The sequence below is a fragment of the Pelodiscus sinensis genome, chromosome 1, assembly GCF_049634645.1.
Source record: "Pelodiscus sinensis isolate JC-2024 chromosome 1, ASM4963464v1, whole genome shotgun sequence".
Classification (NCBI taxonomy): domain Eukaryota; kingdom Metazoa; phylum Chordata; order Testudines; family Trionychidae; genus Pelodiscus; species Pelodiscus sinensis.
In genome coordinates, this window is record NC_134711.1 from 119,784,521 (window position 1) to 119,810,114 (window position 25,594).

A 25,594-nucleotide genomic window follows, 5' to 3' on the forward strand; every position below is an offset into this window, starting at 1 on the left:
TAATTGGCAAATCTTTCCATTTAAATGTATATGTTTATAACTTTACTTTAAATTTATTTTTCTTGCAAATACACACTGCTCAGGTTATGATAAAAAAATCATCTTTCTATTTATGTTTTCAAAGTATCCTTGATTTGCTATTCATAGTTCCTTTTCTCATTGGCACAGAAATGAAAATCACAGTGTTAAAGTGTGGGCAACTACAAAAAAAGTCTAACAATCGGTTAAATATACTACTAAGATAAGGCACAAAATTAGAGTCAAGCTGGACATAGTGAATTATGGCAGCTGAACATGATGCCAAGCATGCATCAGCAAGCACCCTTAAGATTTAATTTCCAGATTAAAGAAGAAAAGAAATCAGAAATCACAGAAGTAAATTGTTGTGTCTTAAAGGGGTAGAGAGGTCCCTAATGCCTGCCAAAAGAAAAACAGACTGAAGTGATGCACTACAAGCATCTTAGTTTTGTCCAAAAATGTAACAGTTTAACTCCAAAATCAAATACAGTAGACTTCCGATAATCCAGAACCTTTGGGACCTAGGTGGTGCCAGATTCTCGGCTATATACTGTACATAAAGTGTTTTAACCCTTTTTATTGTAGCACAAGCACTAACTGACCAGCGTCACACATTGCCACCGGCAGACTGACTTGGTCCCGTCCGGTTCCGCTCGGTTCAGCTGCTGCCGCTGCTGCTTTGTGACTCGTTTTTTGACGAAGCTCACTCACTAGGCTCTTGACATTTTGATGCCGGATTATCGGGAGTGCCGTACAATTGGATGTCAAACTATTGGAGTTTTACTGTAAATGAATTTGTGAGAACAAAGAGGCCTGATCCAGTTCTGTGTTTTATGTTCTTTGTATTATTTGAAAAGACTCAATGAAAACTAAACACTTTATAGCAAGATAAATGGATCGTAACACATTATCAATCTTTCAGCAAGACTGCATTTTCCTCTCTACACAAAAGTGGAAAACAAGCATTATGGAATGCAGGGTTAAAGCCTCAAACCACTAATCCTTCATATAAACTATAGAACTAGAGGCAGAATATTTTACTGTAATTTCAGCAACAGAGTCAGATATGAGAATGAGGGTAATTATTCTATTACTCTTCCTTGCTTTTGCCGTTACTCCACTGATTAAAACCCCATACTCAGGCACATTTGTGAATTATTATGTGCATGACTAAATAAAAGAGTCAAGTATGTTTCTTCTCTAAGGATAGGTCTACACAGCACCCTTACTTCCAAATAAGCTACTCAATTTACACTAAGCAAACAACATGGCTTATTTTGAGGTAATTTCAAAATAAAGCGCTATTCTGACAAGTCCCTTAACCCTTGTGAAATGAGGGTTACAGAGATGCCAGAAAAGTGTACCCGTTATTTCGAAATAACGGGTGCGTTTAAAGATGTGGAACTGCTATTTCGGGATATTCCCAGTATCCCAAAATAGCCCTGCTGTCTAGACGTAGCCTAAGGGAAAATGCTGCCTATAAATAAAAGTATTTTGTTTCTCTTATTTTTTCATCAAATTTTACAAGTTAAATCCAAGTCAAAATCTGAATTATATAAAATTACGGTTTTGTAAAACCTGAGATCAAAAGAAATGATTTCATTATGTTTACATTTATTTTAAATAATAATAAATATTATTTGTATTATACTTGATATATGTTTAAACACTTACCCACAGGGTTTGCAACCAAACCAATAAAATAAAGCAGATAACCAGAAAGTGAAAGTGCCCATAAACTAAAATGAAACTATTTTCATTGTTCCACTGAGTTAAAGGAGTAACAACAGCTTAAATGATCATTTTTTTTATTTTTAAAAATTTCCAGTGTTTTTAATTTGAGTCACCTGCTTTTCAATCTGACAGCATCCAAAAATAATTTTAAAGAAGCACCCATTAAAATGAGACAATCTCCACAATAAGCAGTACTTTTACAAACACTTACCAATTTTTTGAAAGGAAATATATCATACATTATTCTACAGTATTCCATAGATGATTCCACTGAACAAGTCCACAGAGATTTTGAGATGGGTGCCAGAGGTATGATTCCTTGGGTCCGGTTCTTTACTAACATATCAAACTCAACATGTTGTCTACATGATTCTGCCATATAAGGACAGTGATCCACAACAAAAACAGTTTTATGGGACTCAGAGAAAATTTTCATTTTCTTCCTGAAATAAATAAATCCTGAAATTAGACAAAAACTTAAAACGCAGCAAGAGAAAACTATTATATGAACTTCAAACCTTTGAAGGTTTTTAGTGTTATTTTATTTAAATTTGTACTACAAAAATCGACTTTATTAGACAGCTACACTTGGTATGATTTTTATTACAGATGCACAAATACTACCACCATAAATACCTATTTGCACTGATAGTTCGCCTTACTTATTTGGTACTTAAAAAGAAAATCCTTTTGAACTAAAAAATAATACACAATCCATACCTAGGAAGAAACTATTTTCTCCAGAAAGGGAAGAAAACTGACATGAATGGGATAAAGAAAGCAAATAATAAATAAGTATTACTTTTTTGCAGTTCTTACTCACAGAAGAAAAATTAAATTAGTGAACAGCTTCTTTACTTGTATATTTAGAAATTTAACTTAAAATATTATTTCTGAAAATAACTAATTACAGAGCAGTCAGCAATTTTTAGCAGCCAACCCAGTTCTTTGCAATGACCTGAAGAGCTCTGTGTAATTTTGAAAGCACACCTAGCAAAGCAAATTCTGTCAACCAAATTTAGCTTGCTTAGTACACGATTTTCACACAAGAAGTTATGCTAAATTATGCTAGCTATATCAACTTTTGAACACATGCCCGCTTAATATGTTTTCGCAATAGCACGATTGTATTTTAGGGAACGTTTTTCAAATAATATGAACTTAAATTATTTTAAACTCATTATCTGAAATTAGAGATTACATTAACAGCAGCCTTTCAAAAATGTAAAGCATCAAAATATTGTTTCCTTGATCAACAGGAAGAATTAACCAGATTATAACCGAATTAAGACTACCAAGTGCTTATATATGCCCTTTGATAGATTTTTTCAGAATCTCCTATTATGAATCATTCCGAATGAACTAAAAGTTTTCTTGATTAATGCCAACAAGATAGGTGAAGAGGTCTTCGAATTCAGAGTTTTGTTTATTTTTAACTGTACAGGTTGGACCTCCCTGGTCCAGCACCCTTGGGATCTGAGCCATTCCAGACAAAGGAGTTTGCTGGACCTGCAGAGGTCAATGCTCCTCTGCTCCTGGCTCCTCTCCCTATGGCTCCCGAGGCTGGGGCCCACCCTCCTGTTACCTTGCTAATACTGGCCCGGTCGAGGCTGCCAGCCCTGCTGCTGCCAGGGGCTCCCCAGCCAGGGCCGCCACCACCAGCCACATTGAGCCACTACTTGCCCCACTACCTCTGGGAGTTCCTCGGAATCCGCTAGCCCCCAGCCACCTGGCTGCCACCAGCCCCGCTGCGGGTTTCCAGGGGTTCCCTGGCCAGGGCCGTCAGTTTGTACAGAGCTGCTCCCTGGAGGATTATGCTACCAGTAGCAGTTTTGATTTGTACTAAATTATCTCTAAGTAGCACAGTCCTATAGCGAGCAGCTCTATACAAACCACTAGCTCCACTGCCACCTGGGTTTTCCCTGCTGGGGCCGGCACTCCCTGACTGCTGCCTGGCTCAGCTACCGGGGTTTCCTGTCTGGGACTTCAAGGCCATTGTGTGGCCACACTGCCACCAGCAGGGTTCCCCAACCAGGGCCACCTGGCCACCAACAGCCCCGCTGCCAGAGGCTCTCTGGCCACCTGACCCACTAACCCAAGGGGTTCCCTAGCTAGAGCAGAGGCTCGCTAATGCTGCCTGGCCCCCCAACACCGGGGTACCCCTGCCTAGCCAATGCTGGCCCAGGTGGGGCTCTGCAGACCCTGCATTCTACCAAGGCTGTTTGGTCCACCAATGTCTGTGGCCTTGATGGACAAGGGATGTTGCGGGACCAGAGAGTCTCGGATTTGGGAGGTTCAACCCACACAACCGTCTGTAATTTTTACTACCGCTGTTGTCGCATGATTTGGATGTGATACAACCTTCTTCGTAAACAAAGATTTAAGGTAAAAATCAAGATGTTTGACTTTTAAGTGCCAGAAGAGAAGGCACTCAAGCTTATGTTCCATCAGCCATGCTTTTCATACTCTACAGCCACCCTATGATCTCTGTATTTTGGGAGTAAGTCATGCCAGTTAAGTAATGGACAGTTTTCACAGCCTCTCTGTATCCCCAGAGTTTAGGCAATATTAAAGACCTGGTGAAATGCCATGATGGGCTCAGTGTTGAAAATGGCATTTTTCAGAACCATCCACGTTGTCATGTTCTGTTTTTCTATTGGAAGAGAGAGAGTGTGTGCGCGCATGTGTGCGCACGCACGCAATAGCACATTTGATCTTGAAGATCTAGAAGAAACTCATTTTCTGCATTTTTACGAGAAGCACATATCTTTCTACTTACAATAAATTGTAAACATTGTTTTAACCACTATGTGTTTTCGTAACTTCAGTCCACTGAATCACTTATTTCTTACTATTTCCTTTGACTCTCAGTACACAGATTGAAAAAAATTCAAACCATAATGTTTGGTGGCAATTTAATAATCACTATTTGTTAGCCACAACACTAACCTCCAGCATTCACATGTACCACACTTATAATGAAAATCAGGCAACCATGTAGTGAACTAAACACTTATGAATTAAAAACAGGAACTGTCCAAAGTTATATAGAACAGAATTATAAGATGTATTCCCCACTTTATAGAAGTTTTTGTATTTTAGCAAACCAAGCCCAGCAGTTTGCCAATCCACCATCCATTTTACAACAGTTAGTCCCACCCCATAAACATGTCACACTCCAATTATTCCCTCCAATCCTCTTCCCTTCTAATTTTTAGAGCTTTGCTGTAAAAGTTTTCATTCACAGATTAACAATAGAGTCTAGTTTCTAGTATTAAAGTCATTCATATGTTTGTGTAAAACTTTAGAATGGCAGGTGGCTTAACTAGTATCTTTTGTCAGCTCAGCTTCTGTTGACGAAAGTGACAAGCATTTGAGTTTACATAGCGCACCTCTTCGAGAACTGAAGTTTGAAGTTCGTCTTGCTCACCAACAGAAATAGGTCCCATTAAAGATACTAACTGAGCCACGTTGTCTCTAACAACCTGGGACCAACACAACTACACCCCTGCAAACACAACTAGAAGCAGGTTTTTCGGCCTAGTGCGTACAGGGTCCTAGAGCACCCTGCTCCACTTTCACGCGCGGATTACCTCTCTCAGCCGCCCATTCACACTAGCAAGCAGAGCAGCTGATCTCGGCGGCGACTAGCCTGGAGCTACCAGCCGTCTACAACCGCGCACAGACAGGCCTCGATCCAGGCCAGCCCCGTGCGACGGAGGCTTGGGCCCGGCATTAGCCGAGGGAGCCGCAAAAGCCAGTGGGATCGGTCCCCGGCGGGCCCGGCTGCAGCGACACACACCGGGGGGAGGCGTCTTCTTCCTTTCGCCGGATCCTCTGCCGGAAAAGCGCCGCCCGGGCTCAGCCTGGGAGCGCGCAGGCGCACTGGGCGTTACACCGGGAGGGGAGGGGAGCGCGACGGTTTGGTGCCCGTTATCTCCCTCCTGCTGCCCCACAGCCGGGCCCCGCTCGCCCCACAGGCTCGGACACTCCGAAGCGGCCGCGTAAGGCAGGAGCCCACAGACCGGCCGCTGCTATTGCTGCGGCCACCCCGGGTCTAATCCCACCGCGGGTCATTCACCCTCAGCGTCCCTGCCTCGCGACCCTAACCACCATGATATCGCGAGACTTTGGAAACCCACCGTCCATAAAGCCTCTTGCGGGACTTCCCAACGGTCAAGAGAAATTGACAGTCTCGCGGTATTTGGCAAGGGAGCTTCCTCGCAAGCCTCGGAGTCCAGCAAGTCTCGCGAGGTCTGGGAAATAAACATGGAGAGGGTAGTCTCGCGATATCTAGTCTCTCCCACCTCTGTTTTCTTACCGGCGGCTAGTAGTGGAGGGGCTCACTCCCCTCCCATGGCGCCTCCCCCCGGCCTCGCGCTGCCCCCCGAATTCGCCCTTGTTTGAAGCGGCCTGGGGGCCCTTCGTCCCCTCCCGGCGCCGGGGTGCTGCGGGAGCCACCGGATATGAGTGAGTGGGGCACCCCGCTGGCGCCGGGGCGGGCTGCAGGCAGGGGGGCCGGGACAGCGGTTGGGGGTGCAGGGGAGGGGGCGTCGTGTTCGGCACGTGTGACGTGCCCCGCGAGCGTGTGGGACCCCCGCGGGTTCAGCCCCCGATCTCGCGAGATAACAGCGTCTGTCCCGCCAGCCCCGGAGCTGCCCGGGGGGGGAGAGACGCGCCTGTGGCAGCTGGAGCCGCTGGTCCGGCCGACGTGAGTCCGGGCAGCCCGCCTTCCCCAAGCAGCCCTGTTCCCGCCCCGCACCCTCGGCTTGGCTGGGGGGCCCGAGCTCCTCGCGGCCAGGCTCCCAACCACGCGCGCTCATCTGGCCACAGCGCTTAAATGTTTTGCTGTCAGACGCGGAAGGATGTTTTTTGAACCTACGAAGGTTTGAAATGAGCTTGCACGCGGTGTCTTCCAAAACGTGCCTTTGCATTTTTGCTCGAGTGCTGGTTAACAACGGGGAGAGAAATTAAACGCCTTATAGGGAGGCTTTTTAGCAGACACGGAGAAAAGTATGGCAAGATGGTATGTGTGGACGGAGTTAATGTTTTGAATGCAACAGAGTTGGATAAGCTTCAAAGCCATTCATTAAAGGCAGGAAGTGGTAATAAGCAACCATGTGTTGCTGGGCTGTCAGAGCTGCTGATTTTGGTCTCTGCTAACTCTGAGTAGGGATGTTAACATGTATCCATGTACATGGTAAATGGATAAGGCTGAGCTCAGTTAACTTTCATGGTTACATGCACCCCTGCCTCCACTCTCCCCCTCCCCCAGCTGTCTGTCCCTGCTCCCACCATGCCTACTGCCCCCGCACATACACTTGCACTGTTGCCTCTGTGTTGGGGCAGATGAGAGCTGGTATGTGCCAGTGGAGACAGCGTGGCTCCCCACAAGCACTGGCTCCCATTGAGCTTCCCACTCTTGTGCTGCTGCCTCTGATAGAGAGTAGGGAAGTAAAATTTAGATTAAAGGTGGAGGCACCCTTATCAACTATTCAATCAGCCATTTAAAGTGTAGCAACAGCTCCAGGGCTGTTGCTACACTTCAAAGGCAAAAGTGCTGCGTGGAGCATGGGGACAGTGGGGGGGATGCAAGCAATTCCCCGCTGGCCCTATGCTCCCTGCAATATCTCAAAGCAGCAGTGCACAGGGAGCCTCAGGTCAGCTGGGTCTCCCAGCTGGCTCCAGGCTGCACATGGGCATTTCAAAGCAGCAGACCCCAGGCTCCATGCTGCGCTACTGCTTTGACTAGTCATTCACATCCCTAATAGGCGACTGAGGGGAGGAGCAGGCAACATTCAAACCTACTCCCCATGCATACCATTTCCTGCAGAGCCACCTGCCCTCTGTGCTTCTGCCTCTGATACAGAAGCAGCATAGGGTGGGGGAGAGCAGGAGGGAGCTGGTGCTTGCCTGCAATCCCACACACACATTGGCTGCGTCTAGATTGGAATGATTTTCCGGAAATGCTTTTAACGGAAAAATTTTCCGTTAAAAGCATTTTCGGAACAGAGCGTCTAGATTGGCATGGACGCTTTTCTGCAAAAGCACTTTTTGCGGAAAAGCGTCCGTGCCAATCTAGACACGCTTTTCCGCAAAAAAGCCCCGATCGCCATTTTCGCGATCAGGGCTTTTTTGCGGAAAACAAATCTGAGCTGTGTACACTGGCCCTTTTGCGCAAAAGCTTTGCGCAAAAGGGACTTTTGCCTGAATGGGAGCAGAATAGTATTTCTGTAAGAAATCAGAGCTTCTTGCGGTAGGAAGTCAGTGCTTTTGCGGAAATTCAAGCGGCCAGTGTAGACAGCTGGCAAGTTTTTCCAGAAAAACAGCTGATTTTCTGGAAAAACTGGCCAGTCTAGACACAGCCATTGGGTAAATGTGTTTAACCTTTTAAACAACTAAATGGGATTTTATATCCCTAGGTTACAGTGGTAGTAAAATAGAGCATGAAGGTTTAATTGAGTTTCAAATATTCATTTTGTGTCCTAAATTTCTGTGTTGCTTTGTACTGTTAAGTATCCATATTTTGACACAAGTATTTATTCCTAACCTTTCAGCATGAATTCTAGATGTTCACCTTCTCTAATATATTGCTGGGACCTTTAAAATAATTTTTTTAAGCTTAAACACCACCATCTCTTTAGTAACCAAATTTACATATTTTTATTTTCCTCTTTTCATATTCACTTCATAAAGAAGCTATGCAAAAATCACACCACTGTCACAAAAATATTGATTTCTGTAACATTCTTCTGAAGGAACAAGCCGCAAGAATAACACAAAATGAAGGTGCCAGCATCACATTTCCCTTCATGCTCTAGACTAGTTTCCCTTCACAATCCATATTAAATTCTGGCTATTCCACTTTCAGAATAGATAACATCTCTGTCCTGTCTTACAAAAAGAGTGAGAAGTGGGCTTTGCCCATGAAAGCTCATGATACCATCTACATGTTTTGTTAGTCTTTAAAGTACAACCATACTATTTGTTGTTTAAGTTTACAAGAAGAGAACTCTCTGGATGACCTTTGAACATAGTATTCCATTATTAAGATTGCTAGGAATTACACTTAAAGCCGATTATTGCAGCTAACAGGAGAAAGTGCTATCCCTGTATTTTTGATGGCTATTAATAGGTATCTTTAACTTCAGTTAATGTGACTTTTTTTTGTAATACCCAAGAGCTGAAAGGAAGCTTTGCTGTGGTGCATGAGCATGACCTTGAGTTTGGAGCTCAGAGATGGGTGAAGGAAGTGGGGGGCCTCAGATTCCCTGCAGAATGCAGTTTTTCTTGTTCCCAAGGAGAAAGTAGTTCCTGCAGAATGAGGATGTTTCTCCTTATTTGGGGATGAGGGAAATAATGTTATTTGATTGCATCTGAGTTAATTAAAACACATTTGATTGAGGTATGACATGATAGTGATGTAGCTGTATGATAAACAGTTCTTAGTCTTGAAAATAACTTTGTTTGTTTGTTTGTTTGTTTAAAGAAATGAGTTGTACGATTGAGAGAGCCCTAGCTGATGCTAAAGCACTAGTGGAACGACTAAGAGAACATGACAACGCAGCAGAAGCTCTTATTGAACAGACTACAGCTCTCAACAAGCGGGTGGAAGCAATGAAGCAGGTTTGTTTTCCTATTTTGCTTACTCACTTAAAAAGACACTTTGAAAACACTTGAAACATCACTGTTTCAAACTGGTTTAGTTAACCTTGACTACTACAATGTAGTGCAGTGTTTCCCAATTTTATTTGACCACAGAACCCTTTTAAACTCAGAAAAATTTCAAGGAACCCCTACCGCCAGGGAAAAAGTTTGTTGCGGGGGGGACCCCAAACCCCCGCGACCCAAACACAGACCGGGCTTACACCACAATTAGTAGTAAGAAGATGCTAAATACGGTCATGAGATCACCATTCATTTTAATTCAACATATTTTAACACAAAAATCACATTAAATGTGTACAAAAATAAAGCTAAAAAATAATATGAATTATATTGACAGTTTTCAATGCGAAGAGTGGTTTTTCTTTTCTTGGCAAATTCTTTTTATATTTGGTTTAATATTAGAAAATTGGATTCGCATATCTGGCGCAGCATTCAGTCAATTTCTGTATTTCATTTTTGTTGCTGGATAGTTCGAGAGCCCAGTTTCGCACAAGTATGTGCTGGCGAAGGGTAACGACTGACGAATTGCACGTCTTGATAAAGATGAATATTCTTGATTTTGACATGAGTCACCCCAAAATGTAATCAGAGAAACTTCTTTAAATTTTTGTATTAATTGGCTGTCTGAAGCAATTTTCATTAGCTTTTCATAATCTTATGTAGAAAAACTGACTGGCTTTTCTGTTAAACTTAATGGATTTCGAATCCAGTTATTGTTGTCATTTATGGTTGGAAAATACTTAATGATGTTTGTGAATAAATCGCGGGGATGATCTGCAATGTCGCTGAAAATATCTTCATCAAGTTTGCATTCATTTTCTTCAAAGAAATCATTCAGGGTTGGTAAACAATCCAAATTATTTTGTCCTACAAACGAGATCCAAAACTGTAGCTTCCGTGACAATGACAATTTTATCTTTCGCATTTAAAATATATAGTCTTTCCTTGCAGCGACAGATTTACTTCATTTAGTTTTGTAAAGATGTCTGCAAGATACGCAACTCTTGATAAACACAAAAAGTTTGTTAAACGATCAGACAGTTGGAATTTGTGATCCATCAAATATGCAGAGAGCTCATGATGTAACTCATAATCTAACCAGCACTTTGCCTCGCGATAGCCGCCTACTTCTGTATGTAAAAGCAGGGCTGTGTGCTGACTCCCCATATCATCACACAATTTTGAACAGTCTTGATTGTAATGGTCGAGTTTTTATATAATTAATAATCTGTACTGCTTCGTCCAACACATTTTTAAGAGGGAGAAATATTCTTCACTACTAGAGCGTATCTGTGAAGAATGCAATGACTGCTGGTGCAGTTTGGTGCTATATATTTTATTTGTGTTACAACATGAGCCACTGTTCCTACCATTGCGTTGGCACCATCACTGCACACACCAATATAGTTTTCCAAGCTTATTTCATGTGTTTTCGAAAAGTTATTGATACAGTTGAATATATTCTCACCAGTTGTATTGGTTTGCAAAAATTCACATAAAAGTAAGTCTTCTTCAGTAGAACTATTAAAATCATAACTGACAAATACAAGCAAAACTGCAAGACCTGCAATGTCAGTGGACTCATCTAATTGTAATGCATATGCATCACATAAATGCAGCCGAAAAATAAGCTCCTTCTCGATGTCAGCAGCAAGATCATGAATACGACATGTGACAGTACTGTTTGATAGCAGCACAGGCTCAACTTTTTGACAAGACACCTGATCCAACATACACATTACAATATCTTTTGTACATTGTTTTATGAGTGATTTCCCCAATAGTGTGTGCTTCTTTGGCGAGCGATATACAATAGCTAAATTTGTAAGACTCCTCTGTTGCATTTTCATAATCAGATTTGGCAGTTTTTGACAGTTTTCTTTTTTCAAGAGATTCAAGCTTCTGCTAAAAAAACAAAAACAAATGTCTTTATCTCTGTATTCTGAATTTTGTTTCAAAATGTCTTCTCAATTTAGCAGGTACTGAACAACTATTAGATAATATTTTGTTGCACAGTACACCCTGGGCACCGGGAGCATCTTCATTTCCATTGCTTGTGAATCCAAATGACAAATACCTGCGTTTATTAGTTGGCTGTAATTTTTCATAATTAACTTGAACTTCCTCAGTATTTTCCTTGCCGGTTTCAATAAAAATATGGGAGTTTGAAGTACTCACTTTTTTCTTTAAAGTTCCTTCTTTTAAGCAATGATCCATGGGGAATTTTGATATTAACTTATTCTTAAAGTCAGAGACGAGCCACACGTCCTCACAGTGTGTATAGGGATTTCTGCTCCTTCATAGTGAGTAATGGATTTCTGGTGTTACACAACATGCCATGTGATAGTACACTCCACACACATTCTGCCTTTACAAAGGGGCCTAGCAACAGCTGCTGGTCCTGCTTCTCCCGATCAACCCAAGATTCCTCTCCCCCATCTCCCACTGCTGCTCTGCTTTTACAAAGGGACCTAGTAGCAGCAGCACCACCTGGTCGCTTTGTAAAAGCAGAGTGGCAGCGGTGGACGGGGGGAGAGGAATTTTGGGTTGATCGGGAGAAGTGGGACCAGCAGTTGTTGCTGCTGCTAGGTCCCTTGGTAAAGGCAGAGTGGCAGCGGGGCAGGGGAGGTGTCTGAAAGCCCAGCAGGGAACCAGAGGAGGAGCCAGTGTCTTTTCGCGCCAGGTTCCTCTCTGTCTCTTCAGTGGGCGGGGGAGTGTTCGGGTTCTCACGGAACCCTTACTTTCACACTTTGTGGAACCTCAGGGTTCTGCGGAGCACCATTTGGGAAACACTGATGTAGTAGTGCATTATAGGTTTAATATACAATACCTACTATCTCATGGGGATTGAGATGAACTCTGACATTAAGTCTCTTGTCTCAGACCTACAAATAAATTACTTGTTGATTACTATGATCCCATCCTACAAACCGGTACATGCTTAAAGTTAAGAATAGTCATGCATCTGTAGGATTGGGTTTTATGATTTATTACAGCACTTTCAGTGTCCTTATCTAAGTCTTTATAAAATTAAAAAACCTGTTAGCTCAGACATGCAGGAGTAAGCAAAAATATTATTCTTCATAGAAGAGCAACACAATCTCCTGTTTACTTTTGCATGAGAATTCTCATCTTTATATTTTCTTCCATGACAAAGTAGCCTGTACAGATTATTTTAAGTGGGTAAACAATTTCCTTTCTGCTGTTAATTTAACCAGTGAATATTATTAGAATCTGTTTTGCTAAGTGTGGGTAATAGCTTCTGTAGTATCCACCTTAGTATCCATCCTGTCAATCTCAGTCATGTTTTAAAAAAAAAGTCACCTTTTATTTAAAGTCGTGAAGTAAATGTTGCATCTCAGGAGGATTATAATGGTCAGCAAAACCTCCAGGCATAAGAATATTATTACAAACTAGCTTTTGTTAATGATCTCTAATTACTTGCTGATTAATAACAGTGTATCGTAAGAGCTATTTAATATTGGTCAGATTCCAACTTTGAAACTAGTAAGGACTAATGCAGCTACTTGGCCTCATTTACACAATTGTTTTTTTTAATCTGTTTAATTCTACAATTAGTACCAAGAAGAAATTCAAGAACTCAATGAGGTAGCAAGACATCGGCCTCGATCTACCTTAGTAATGGGTATCCAACAGGAAAACAGACAGATTAGAGAACTGCAACAGGAAAATAAAGGTGAGGCTTAATATTTTGTTTTAGGATCTGATCCTGCTCCATTAAAATCAATGGGAGTTTTGTCATTGACTTCAATGGACTTAGGGTCTTATCCTAAGAATTTTGTTTTTATCTTAAATTCTTCTAGTATAATCAGTCAGATATCTACAAAACCAGTGCATATGGAGATTTTATTACAATGGTGAATTAAAAAAATTCATGCATTCTCTTCCTTTGAGATATTTTTAAATTATAGTTTTGCTAAATTATAGTTTTGCTGGCATTTTTCTATAGGTCTTAAAGCTCTTAGTCAAGTCACAGAATAAATAACATTAACTGCTACTATAATATATATATATTTGTGGGTATATCTTGAAGTTGCCAAGAAAATAATTTATGTACAGGGGACTCTTCTATTTAAAAAAAAAATCTAATTAAACATCTCAATAGTTTTGGGGTACTCTAAACAAGGGAACACTCATATTCACTAGTCTCATCTCTCATACTCTTTTTTTGTAGAGCACCAACTCAAAGGTCAGCCCAGCTTACAAAATACAATTTTAATCCCTTTGAGCCTTTGGTACAGAGAAGCTTAGCTTTTTGAAAATGAACTGCTGGTACTATATACTGAAGAATCACAAAATATTGCATCAGAAAACAAAATTTTGCTTATGTTTAAATTCAGACAAATGCTGCAGAGTTACAGGTTAAAACAGTAGCCCAACTTCCAGATAAACTCTGCACTGGGTGTTTTAAGTGAAGAAGTAGGAGTGAGATCCTCACCCTTTTCTATGGCCACTTTACTCCCGTTTAAAAAGGGATGGGACAGCAATAAAGGGGGCTCCATAGGGCCTGGTTCTGGCTGTGGGAGAACTCCGTAAAAGCACTATGCAGACTTTATTTGGTGGTATCTAAGAGCTTTTATTTGTTTTTTGCAAATGAATAATTTTTGCATGCATGTCTTGAAACAATTCTTAAATTATTTTTGTTAGAACTACGTACATCTCTTGAAGAACATCAGTCTGCTTTGGAACTCATAATGAGCAAATACAGAGAGCAGATGTTCAGGCTGCTTATGGCCAGCAAAAAGGATGATCCAGGTATAATTACGAAGTTAAAAGAGCAACATTCCAAGGTAATAAGTCTCTTTAAAAAACTTACTCATGTTTAAATGTAAGATAATTGAACAAATGAATTTTTACATTAGAAAGTACAGGCAGTCCCCAGGTTACGTACAAGATAGGGACTGTAGGTTTGTTCTTAAGTTGAATCTGTATGTAAGTTGGAACTGGCATCCAGATTCAGCCACTGCTGAAACTGATCGGTTTCAACAGCGGCTGAATCTGGACGCCAGTTCCGACTTACATATAGATTCAACTTAAGAACCCCAGGCATCCCCAAGTCAGCTGCTGCTGAAACTGATCAGTGGCTGATTCCAGGAAGCTCGGGGCAGGGGTTTCCTGTAGTCAGCCGCTGGTCAGTTTCAGCAGCGGCTGACTTGGGGACGCCTGGGGCAGAGCAGCTGGGGTTCTGCTGGGTTGGTCCAGTAGCGCCGCCGCTCCTCGGCGCTACTGGACCAACCCGGCAGCACCCCAGCTGCTCTGCCCCAGGTGTCCTGATTCAGCCGCTGCTGAAACAGATCAGCAGCGGCTGAATCAGGACTCCTGGGGCAGAGCAGCTGGGGTGCTGCTGGGTTGGTCCAGTAGCGCCAAGGAGAGGTGCTGCGGGACCAACCGGCAGCGCCCCACCTGCTCTACCACAGGCCCGGGGCTTTGCTGCATGTCTCCCTGGTCTGCTGGGGAGGCGGGGGCGCACTAGCTGCGTCCCCCCCCCCCCAGCAGACCAGGGAGACGCGGAGCAAAGTGGCGGAGGACCCGGGCTGATCTGGAAGCGCCGCGGTCCCGCCCGGGTCCTCCGGCACTTTGCTCCGCATCTCCCTGGTCTGCAGGCTCCTCCCCTCCCCACTCCCCACTCCCCACTCCCCAGCAGACCAGGGAGACGCAGAGCAGCTTTTCTCGCCCTGGAGGACGTGGGCGGCGGGACCAGGCGTCCTGCTGCTCCCGTCGTCCAGGGCGAGAAAATCCCCGTTCGTAACTGCGGATCCGACATAAGTCGGATCCGCGTAACTCGGGGACTGCCCGTATATTATCGGTTCCCTAATTTTTATAGAATAGCCTACTTAAACATCGACAGGCAGCTTGTTCAGGCTAACCAATCAACTTTACTAAATATTTGTGTTCATGCATTCAAAGAGCATTTCACTACAACATTTCTATAATTCTCTTGTAGACTTTTGGGGAAGGGGAGAAGCAGCTATGCCATATTGGACTTTTGGCTGTCAGTCTCCAGTAATTTAAATTAGCTCAGTGTTCCAGCATGCACTGGTGACTTTAATGGCTCTGTGATCAGTGCTGGGTCAATAAGGTAAACCTTGTTTGTTCAATATTCAGTCGCTTTTCTGAAGGTATTAAAGTAGTTTTGAGAGAACCTTCTGAATATTGAAAAACCAGGCTTATCTTTCTTCTCTTCTCCCATCCCTTCTGGCAGACTTCCTGTTTTAGCACTAATCAGAGATGGTATGGAGTAACCAGTACATTGTAGGATGTCTGAGTGGAACTGGAAGCTGTCCATATTAGGTGAGCTGCTTGATGATCAGAGAAGAGTAAAGGATTACTAAGAGCCAATGTTTTTCTAACTTGCTATCAGTGGGAGATATATAAATCAATACAAATGAAAGTATTCAGCTCCTAATCAGGCGGACCGATGTTATTTTGGTTCTTCGCCTGTAATAAGCTTTTGTCAGAAAGTGTGAATGTTGAATTCATCTTTTAAAAGTAATTGATATGTATTTAAATTGTACCTTTGTAACATGGTACAATAAACTTTTAATTAATGGAAAGTACTGTAATGGTTACTGTGCACTATTGCATTAGAAGAGCTTTAGAAATAGATTTTACATACAAATAATAGAATAAAAAGCATTGTTAGGTACCAGAAGTAGCTTCATAGACAAAAATTTCAAATAGAAAGGACATTGATAAATTAAAGAAATGCAAGTACTATAAAGTTAGTATATGCTTCTAGAAGATATAAAGATGAAGCATTATTGTGTTTAAGTCCTAAGCAAGAAAACAATATAGTGACAGTTGTGTGTGGAGGTTTTTTTTGTTTAATCCAGCATGTTGGGCAGGGCTGGACAAAATATGGTCCATGGGCCAGCCAACTCCCTGCCTGTCCCACTCCTCCTTGGCATGCAGTAAAGCTGGCTGCGGGAGCATATGTGCGTCCCTTAATGCTGAGAGCACAGGAGGGGACAAGAAGCTTCTCGTATTGTCCCTGCCCCAGTAGCTCCCAGTGTCCCATTTCCAGCCAATAGCAGCTGCCTGTTAGCAGGACAGGCAGTGTGTGCCCCATATCCCCATGGCTCATAGCGTTCAGTTCACAGTAGCAAATATGGACCCTGCAGCTGCTCCGAGCACATATAAGGGCATGGAAGGCAGGGACCCTGGCTAAGGAACCTGCTGGCTGGGAGCTGGCCAGGCAAGGTCTCCTAGCCAAAGCCTGCCTCTGGCACCCCATTCCCTCCCCCAACCCTCTGTCCCCACCATACACTCCTACCCTATGTAACCCAAATCTTTTGTACCCCTGCACCTTCCCAGATTAGAATATCCCCTCCTGACCCTTTCTCAGGTCACAACTCTCCTCCCAGACTCAGCACTCTCTTCTCCTACACCCCTTCCCCATGCCAGAGTCCTCTCCTATACCCCTACCCTCTCCCCCGCTCCCAGACCCAGCACCCCTGTCCCAGGTCACAACCAATACCCCTGCACTTCTACCCCAGGTCACACTCTCCAGGTCATAGACCATGCACCCCCGTCTGCTCCCCTGGTCACAGTCTCTTCCACCCAAACTTCCTCCCAGATCCCTGCACCTCCTCCATTAATATAATGGAAGAATGTGACCTTTGACCATTTACCAAATTCTTGGAGTGGCTTCCCATCACACTTTTGTCCACCTCTGATGTTGGGGAATTAGGGGTGCCAGTAAGCGGAAAAATTCCAGTTAACTAAAGGGAGGGAGTTTGTGTGCAGGAGGGAGATTGGGGGCAAGAGATGAGGGTGTAGGCCAGGTTTGGGGATTCTAGATATGCCTGCGGGGGGGAGACAGTGGAAGGAGCCACCTAGTTATGCTGCAGGTAAAACACTGCCTTTACCCCAGCCTCCTTCCCCAAGACCCTTCCTCCACTAAGCTCCTTCCCAGAGCCCATGCCACCTGAACCCTTTGTGGCCATTCCACCGCCTAGAAGGAACACAGAAATGTCACTGCTTTCAGAGAGTCATGCAGAGCTGGGTAAGGAGCCTGCCAGACCCACTTCAAACAGACTATAAACTAGACTTCTTATGAAGATTAGGAATGCTAGGGTGCATCTAGACTGGCAAAAATTTGCTAGCTGTCTACACTGGCAACTTGAATTTGCGCAAGAGCACTGACTTTGTAATGTACAAAATCAGTGCTTCTTGCGCAAATACTTTCACGCTTCCTCCCGCTCAGGGATAAGCCCTCTTGCACAAGAGGGCCAGTATAGACAGGCACCTTAATTTTTTGCGCAAGAAAGCCTGATGGCTAAAATGGCCATCGGAGCTTTCTTTCGCAAAAGCGCGTCTAGATTAGCACAGATGCTTTTGCGCAAAAGCATCCTTGCCAATCTAGACGCTCTTTTGCAGAAATACTTTTAACAGAAAAACTTTTCCATTAAAAGTATTTCTGCAAAATCATGCTAGTCTAGACGTAGCCCTACCGTGCAGAGCTGTCCTTTTGGTATGGAGCTGGATAACAAAACTCTCACTGTATCTCCCTCTGATTTACATGAAGAGTATGTTTTAGTAGAGAGATTTCAAGACCACCTTGAACTTTTTGGTCCAATTAAATCGATTTAGCATGTCTGTTGGAGAGATACTAATGAGTCAGTATGCCTGGAATTTCACCACTTGCACTTCCCGCTAGTTTTATACAGTCAGTTATGTTGTGTAATCTTGAAGTGCAGTCTAAAAGCTTCTATTTCTTATGCGCATTAAGACTATACAAGCAGTCCCCGGGTTACATGGATCCGACTTACATCGGATCCCTACTTACAAATGGGGTGAGGCAGCCCCGCACTAGCTGCTTTCCCCCAGCAGACCACGGAGACGCGAAGCTAGCACGCCCCCCAGCAGACCAGGGAGACGCGGAGCAGCTTTTCTCAGCAGACACCTCAGCTTGAGAATAAAGGACTGAGGGAAGTGAGGTGTGGGAGAATAAAACTGAGCTCTGGATAAATGTTTGGCTAGAGTTTCCCCTACAATATGTACCAGTTCCGACTTACATACAAATTCAACTTAAGAACAAACCTACAGTCCCTATCTTGTACGTAACCCGGGGACTGCCTGTACTCCAAATTTGGTGTCCAAGGAATTTATCTTGCTTTAGCAGTTCATTACTGTTCTACAAAGTGACAATTTTTGGCACTAGTCTACTGAAATTTTCTAAGTTTTCTGTAACTGGCGCTTTTTAGACAGAAATTTGAAAACATTTATGCTGGTGCTATACATACCAGAAAAATATGTGAATGGTATTAAATAGTAAAAACTGGTCTAAATCATGTAGAAATATGTTCTGAATTTAAACTTGTCATGCAATTTCCTGCTATGAACAGTTTAATTGTAAACATCCTAAAGACTGTTTTGACAATTAATTTTTTTTTATTTTTGCAGGCACTTGATCCTTGCTATGGATTAGTGCCATCTGGTAACTTTAAAACAGCCAAGTACTTTAAACAGCAATATTGTAACTCAGACAATAGTAACTGCACACCCTTTACCTTTTTTGTAATACTTTACAATGTTAAAATGGATGTAAACTTGAATTACTCTAAATCAGAGATTTTTCCTCATTAGTACCTCCTGGTGTGTCCATTAAGCACTTAATTATGGACTGGAAAGGAGGTAGCTAGCAAATCAGAATATACATTTTTAAAAGGTGGTGTTTTCAGATCTTTAGATTTACCTTTTTCAAAATAGTAAGCATTAGAATATTATGGTTGTTACTAAAAAATTCCAAATCTCTTAACACATGTTCTAAAAAACGCTTCTGATTTTAATATGAACATGATGACGGATATTACAGGAATCTTTTTCTTTTGGGGAATAGTTTGACCTTCACTAACATTCAGCATTCAAAACTATCAGCTATACAAAAATCATTCAGGAATATTTTAGGTCAGTAGAATAAAAGCAGAACCAGGCTTAACCAGGAGATCTTGCATGATCTAAAAATAGTCATATAAAAAATGGAAACTAGGACAAATTACAAAGGATGAATATAGGCAAACAATACAGGAATGCAGGGGCAAGATTAGAGAGGCAAAGGCACAAAACGAGCTACAGGTATAAAGGGAAACAAGAAGACATTCTATAAATATATTAGAAGCAAGAGGAAGACCAAGGATAGGGTAGACCCATTGCTCAGTGAGGAGGGAGAAACTTGGAAATAGCAGATATGCTTAATGATTTCTTTGTTTCGGTCTTCACTGAAAAGTCTGATGAAGGAATGCCTAACTTAGTGAATGCCAGTGGGAAAGGGGGTAGGTTTAGAAGATAAAATAAAAAAAGAACAAGTTAAAAATCACTTAGAAAAGTTAGATGCCTGCAAGACACCAGGGCCTGATGAAATGCATGCTAGAATACTCGAGGAGCTGAGAGAGGAGGTATCTGAGCCTTTAGCGATCATCTTTGGAAAATCATGGACGACAGGAAAGATTCCAGAAGATTGGAAAAGAGCAAATATAGTGCCCATCTGTAAAAAGGGAAATAAGAACAACCCAGGAAACTACAGACCAGTCAGTTTAACTTCTGTGCAGGAAAAATAATGGAGCAAGTAATTAAGGAAATGATCTGCAAACACTTTCAAGATAGTAAGGTGATAGGTAAGAGCCAGCATGGATTTGTAAAGAACAAATCATGTCAAACCAAAATGATAGCTTTCTTAGATATAATAATGAGCCTTGTGGATAAGGGAGAAGCAGTGGATGTGGTATACCTCGACTTTAGTAAGGTGTTTGATATGGTCTTGCATGATATTCTTATCAGTAAACTAGGCAAATACAACTTAGATGGGGCTACTGTAAGGTGGGTGCATAACTGGCTGGATAACCATTTTCAGAGGTAGTTATTAATGGTTCACAATCCTGCTGGAAAGGTATAACAAGTGGTGTTCCACAGGGGTCTGTTTTGGGACCGGTTCTGTTCAATATCCTCATCAACTATTTAGATATAGGCTTAGAGAGTACTCTTATTAAGTTTGCAGATAATACCAACCTGGGAGGGGTTGCAACTGCTTTGGAGGATAGGGTCGTAATTTAAAATGATCTGGACAAATTGGAGAAATGGTCTGAGGTAAACAGGATGAAGTTTAATACGGACAAATGTAAAGTGCTCCACTTTGGAAGGAACAATTAGTTTCACGCATACAGAATGGGAAGCGACTGTCTAGGAAGGAGTACAGCAGAAAGGGATCTAGGGTTATAGTGGACCACAAGCTAAATGAGTCCACAGTGTGACGCTGTTTAAAAAAAAAAAAAAACATGATTCTAGGATGCATTAACAAGTGTGTTGTGAGCAAAACACAAGAAGTCATTCTTCTGCTCTACTCTGCGCTGATTAGGCCTCAGTTGGAGTATTGTGCCCAGTTCTGGGCACCACATTTCAAGAAAGATATGGAGAATTGGAGAAGGTCCAGAGAAGAGCAACAAGAATGATTAAAGGTCTAAAGAACATGACTATGAAGGAAGACTGAAAGAATTGGGCTTGTTTAGTTTGGAAAAGAGAAGATTGAGAGGGGACATGATAGTAGTTTTCAGGTATCTAAAAGAGTGTCACGAGGAGGAGGGAGGAAAAATTGTTCTTCCTGGCCTCTGAGGATAGAACAAGAAGCTGTGGGCTTAAACTGCAGCAAGGCAGGTTTAGGTTTGACATTAGGAAAAAGTTCCTAACTGTCATGGTGGTTAAACACTGGAAAAAATTGCCCAGGAAGGTTGTGGAATCTCCATCTCTGGAGATATTTAAAAATAGGTTAGATAAATGTCTATCCGGGATGGTCTAGACAGTATTGAGTCCTGCCATGAGGGCAGGGGGACTGGACTCAATGACCTCTCGAGGTGTCTTCCAGTCCTAGGATTCTATGATTTAAATGGAATATCTAAATCAAAATCAATAGATGCAGGAAATGGTTAATATGGATGACCTGCTTTTCTCTGGCTTGGTGTAGAATCTGTTCTCTAACATGGTTGGGGGAGATGAATCTACCAGATGAGGTGTGATCAGGACTGCTATTTTACAAGTGATTAAAGCCTAATCCTCGTCACTAAGCATGAGATGTTAATCTTAAAGTTCTGGCAAATTCCAACTTCAGTAATTACATTCTTCCTCATTGTCTTTTATTTTAATAAATACTTTCTAAAATACATAGGGTTAATGGTGTAAAATACTGTATTTCAGGGGTGGATAAAATGTGTGGGGCTACTTAACTTTTCTGATATCGGTTACTGGTTTCAGGGGAGAGTGGCTTAGGTGTATTGTAGATCTGTAATTATTACCATAGAGGAGACCATTGAACAATGGGAGCAGCTGACGTTACCAAAAGAGTTTATAGAATAAATTTAAAACAGAACCCTGAAGTGGTATAGGGAGGATGAAGAGCCATTAAAGGATATTATAGAAAAATGGGTAGCAAAGTAGAACCACCAGCAGAAATACTGAAAGAAAAGAGAGTGCGTAATTCCAATTTTTAGTTCTGTCTTTGTGAATTAATTATTCCATGTCCACTGTTGCAATGTAGGGGCTCTATGCAATGTCAATTCTAGAAATGCTAACTTCAATCGGACTTGCTAGATATTCAATATTGCACTTTGATTATCTTTTGCCACACTTTATATGAGACAAAACAAATAATTAACCTAACTTTGTTCAACTCAGTAGGTAGATACTAGTAATGGCTGCTTATAATTTTGTAGAAAGGTGTAGTGTGTGTATAATATATTTTTATTAAGTTTTTCCCTCTATCTGAAGATCATTGGTAACTTTAAGGAAGAAAATAGTGATGTGAATAAGGAAAGACGAATACTGAAATTGTCGCTTACTGTGATACGAAAACAAAAATTTGACCAAAGATCTGATGTGTGCTTTAGTGGACAGTCAAGGTAACAGAAATTGATTAAAGTCCAAACATAGTTTAAGGACACCTACCAAAAAACTAAGTTGTCTGGACCACCCCACAAAAAAAAATAGAATACGGATTACTCTTTGAACAGTGGAGTTAGTAGATATTCATCCTAAGGATGTAAGCGACTAGCCCACTATCTGAAAAGCAAAAGCTTATTGGATAGTTGACTAGTCCCTTGACTAGTTGCTGCTGCTCCTCCTCTCCCCCACACCCCACTGCCTCTATCAGTGCCAGGGGTTGAGGAGGCAGGGGGGTAGCGGGGACCAGGTGCAAGCCAGTAATCAACTGATTCCTGCCTCATGCCCAATCAAAGATGCTGTGCCTCTGCTTTTTAGATATATTAAGAGCATGACAGCTTTTAATTCATTCAAAAATCAGAAGTGCAGCGGTGGGGGGACCCAACGTGAGCTGGGACAGCTGATTCCTGGCTCACACCAGGCGCCTCAGTCCGGCTGCACTTCCACCTTTTTAATGTATTCAGAGATGGCAGGCTCTTAATATATCTAAAAAGCAGAGCCACAGCAGAGTTAGCTCCCAGGGCTGGGGATTAACCCTGCTGCTGCTCCCCCACTTATCAACTAATCGATGGTAAATCCATCAATTAGTTGATAATCAAAATTTAACATCCCTAGTTCTCCCTGACAGTCCTTTCAGTAGGAGAGCAAAAAAAATCACCACTCCTGTAGAGATTATATGGTCAGTTTTGGTGCTATGGTAGCAAGATTAATCCTAATTTCTGCAAGCATGAGACTAAAGGTGACTTAAGTCTTCAGAAAGTTACTCAGGCAATGATTAGGTTTATTGGATAAACTGTCACAATAATATCAGATAGTGTTGGAAAGTTGTGCGGCTTAATTTACTGCTAGATATAAATCACTATAAATTCAAACTTTTGATAATTGGCACTGCAGTTAAAATGCATTTAATGCTCACTTGTATTAATGCAGGAAAGGATATATTGCTAAAGCTTTCAATTTCATGTATGGTTTAGGAGCTACAAGTGCATATGGACCAAATTACAGAAATGGCAGCAGTAATGAGAAGAGCCATTGAAATTGATGAGCAGCGCGGTTGCAAAGAGCAGGAGCGTATCTTTGAGCTAGAAGTAAGTATGAAATGAAAGAAGCTAAGGCAGAAACCAGGTTTTCTCTTCCCCTCTCCCAATTGCTAAATGTACTGAAGCCAGTGCTGCTGCTTTTTAATTAGTGTGGATTTTCAAAGCAGAGGAACTTTTCTAGTTTTGAAATGCTCGCTTGCTCAAATTTCAAGTTGACTTTTTATTTGACCACCTGTTAGAATTTTTTAAATCTACTTCCCTCTTTGGCACTAAACATTTATTTTGCTTGGCTTATCTCCCCTATCACCTTCTAGTTGTCAGGGCAACAGCAGCAAGGGGTTAAAGAGCAGACTTGCTGAAATAGTATTGTGAGAATTGAGCTACATATTATGCTCAGATTTGAGTGCTTTGAGATCCTGCTCAGTTTTTATATCAGTGGATTTAGCCTCTAATGCGACATTTTCTTTCCTGCCTTTATGTATTTTTAGTTGTACTACTCAACCACTGTGAATGTGCCAGTTCAGTTTACGAATTGTGTGAGATTATGAAGCCTAAGTTTGTGTTCTGTTGAAAATAGTTGCACCTTGCAGCCTTTAGCTTCCTCTGTAGTCTGTCTGCCTCCATGTAGGGTTGCAAATTCCAAAGGCTTGTGGCAAAACGAGAGTAATTGTCTCAGGTGCCCAATCATGGGAAATCTAGTCACTCTAGATAGGAGATTGGTCCCTGCCCTGAAGAACTGCGTTAGAATTTAGCAGGTGTGAAGTGACTCTGGCAACAGTCACCTGACAGGAGTGTGTGCTCATGTAGGGAAGCTGACATGACTGTCACCTGATCAGTGCTGAAGTTTTAAAAGAATAGAGGCTGGTCTCTGCTTGGAGGCTGTCTTCTGCTCTTGATGGGGAAGAGCTCACTTGTTTTCTGACAGCATGCCTGACAAGGGGATGGATTATTCTTTAACCATTTCCAATAGAAAGCTTAAGATACTGAGAGATTGTGCTTAGGGTGTCTTCTATGTTCATTTTTTCCTGTGCTTTACAGAATTAAGTATGAGAGAATATAAAGGTATAAAGTGTATTTGTGTATCACAACTGCTGCACTGTAAATGGGAAGCTTCACATCTTTTGGGTGGCATTCTGGGCAAAGGAATGAGTTGAAGGAGGAGCGTCAGTGCTGAGCTAAGAAGGGCTAGGTGGCTGCATAGTGGTTTCATATTGAGAGTGGGTGCCTGTTAGAAGATAAATACATTGAGATTACAGCAGTAACTGAACTCACTCAGGCTTCAGCAGCTTAATGCACACCAAGGGATCCAGAGCATAAAGAGGGGTATTCCCCTTAGGTCAATCCTAGGCATTCACTAAATTGTTTAACACTTGTCCAAATACTTCCCTGGCTCCAGTTGTCTACTGTGACTTCTAATTTCATTAGATGCTACATTGTCTGCAACAATGCCCAGACTAGAGAAAGCCTTTACCATTGGTGCTTCTCTGTGCCCATTACAAAATGCAATGATATTTTGCTGAAATAAAGATCTCTATGAACTATTCTAACAACTGTTTTCAACATTTATCACCTCTAACCATGAAATATGCAAAGTAGTAATTTTGAAGGTGAACGCTTCATCTTTTCTATTTAGTGCCATTTTAGTCCTGCATGATGGAGGAAGCTTTCCATTTTGGTTTTTAGTTTCAACTTCTGTGCTATGTAAACTTTCTGGTCCTGTTCTTCCAATCAAATTAGTGCCACCTGAACCAACTTTGGCTAGGTTTACACTATACCTTTTTTTCGGAAAAAGCTATACAAATTGCACTCTGCAATTTGCGTAGCTTTTTCCGATTGCTTTTCCAGAAGATGCTTTTCCGCCATTTGGTCCCCTCTACACGGGCCCAAATGGCAGGAAAGTCTCCTCTTTTGGAGGAGCCCTTATTCCTCGTAGAACGAGGTATACAGGGCTCCCCGAAAGAGCATGTTTGCTCTTCCACAAAAAAAAGTAGAAAAGCAAACGCATTCCCTGGACTTGGCGGAGTTTTTCTGGGGTATTCCAGAAAAAACCCACAATCTAGACATACCCTTCGTCTCATGACAAAACTATCAAAAGTTTACTCTGATACTGAATTAGCGTGATCTAATTAATTTTTATGCTGCTGTTTGCATTATACTGTTTAGACAGTAAGGCTAGTCTGTTTGCT

At 42.0% G+C, this 25,594-nt stretch overlaps 2 protein-coding genes across 11 annotated transcripts in view; one reads left to right on the plus strand and one right to left on the minus strand.

Moving 5' to 3' along the window:
* Positions 1 to 6,026, minus strand: part of INTS13 (integrator complex subunit 13) — a 46,702-nt gene extending 40,676 nt beyond the window's left edge. The window contains exons 1-2 of one of the 4 annotated variants that reach the window (XM_006127680.4): positions 5,895 to 6,026; positions 1,964 to 2,195 (exon numbers count right to left, since the gene is read on the minus strand). In XM_006127680.4, coding sequence (XP_006127742.1) covers positions 1,964 to 2,188 — 225 coding nt within the window. In that variant the 5' untranslated portion in view covers positions 2,189 to 2,195; positions 5,895 to 6,026. Of the gene's footprint in view, positions 1 to 1,963; positions 2,196 to 5,144; positions 5,293 to 5,345; positions 5,828 to 5,894 lie in introns of those variants that run through there. The other 3 variants (XM_006127679.4, XM_006127677.4, XM_006127678.4) reach the window with 3 other exon arrangements.
* FGFR1OP2 (FGFR1 oncogene partner 2) overlaps positions 5,869 to 25,594 on the plus strand; it is a 30,519-nt gene continuing 10,793 nt past the window's right edge. For 2 of the 7 annotated variants that reach the window (XM_014575771.3, XM_006127683.4), the window contains exons 1-5: positions 6,030 to 6,222; positions 9,242 to 9,378; positions 13,000 to 13,117; positions 14,089 to 14,231; positions 23,343 to 23,456. In XM_014575771.3, the coding sequence (XP_014431257.1) occupies positions 6,219 to 6,222; positions 9,242 to 9,378; positions 13,000 to 13,117; positions 14,089 to 14,231; positions 23,343 to 23,456 (516 nt within the window). In that variant the 5' untranslated portion in view covers positions 6,030 to 6,218. The other 5 variants (XM_025187037.2, XM_014575769.3, XM_006127682.4 and 2 more) reach the window with 5 other exon arrangements.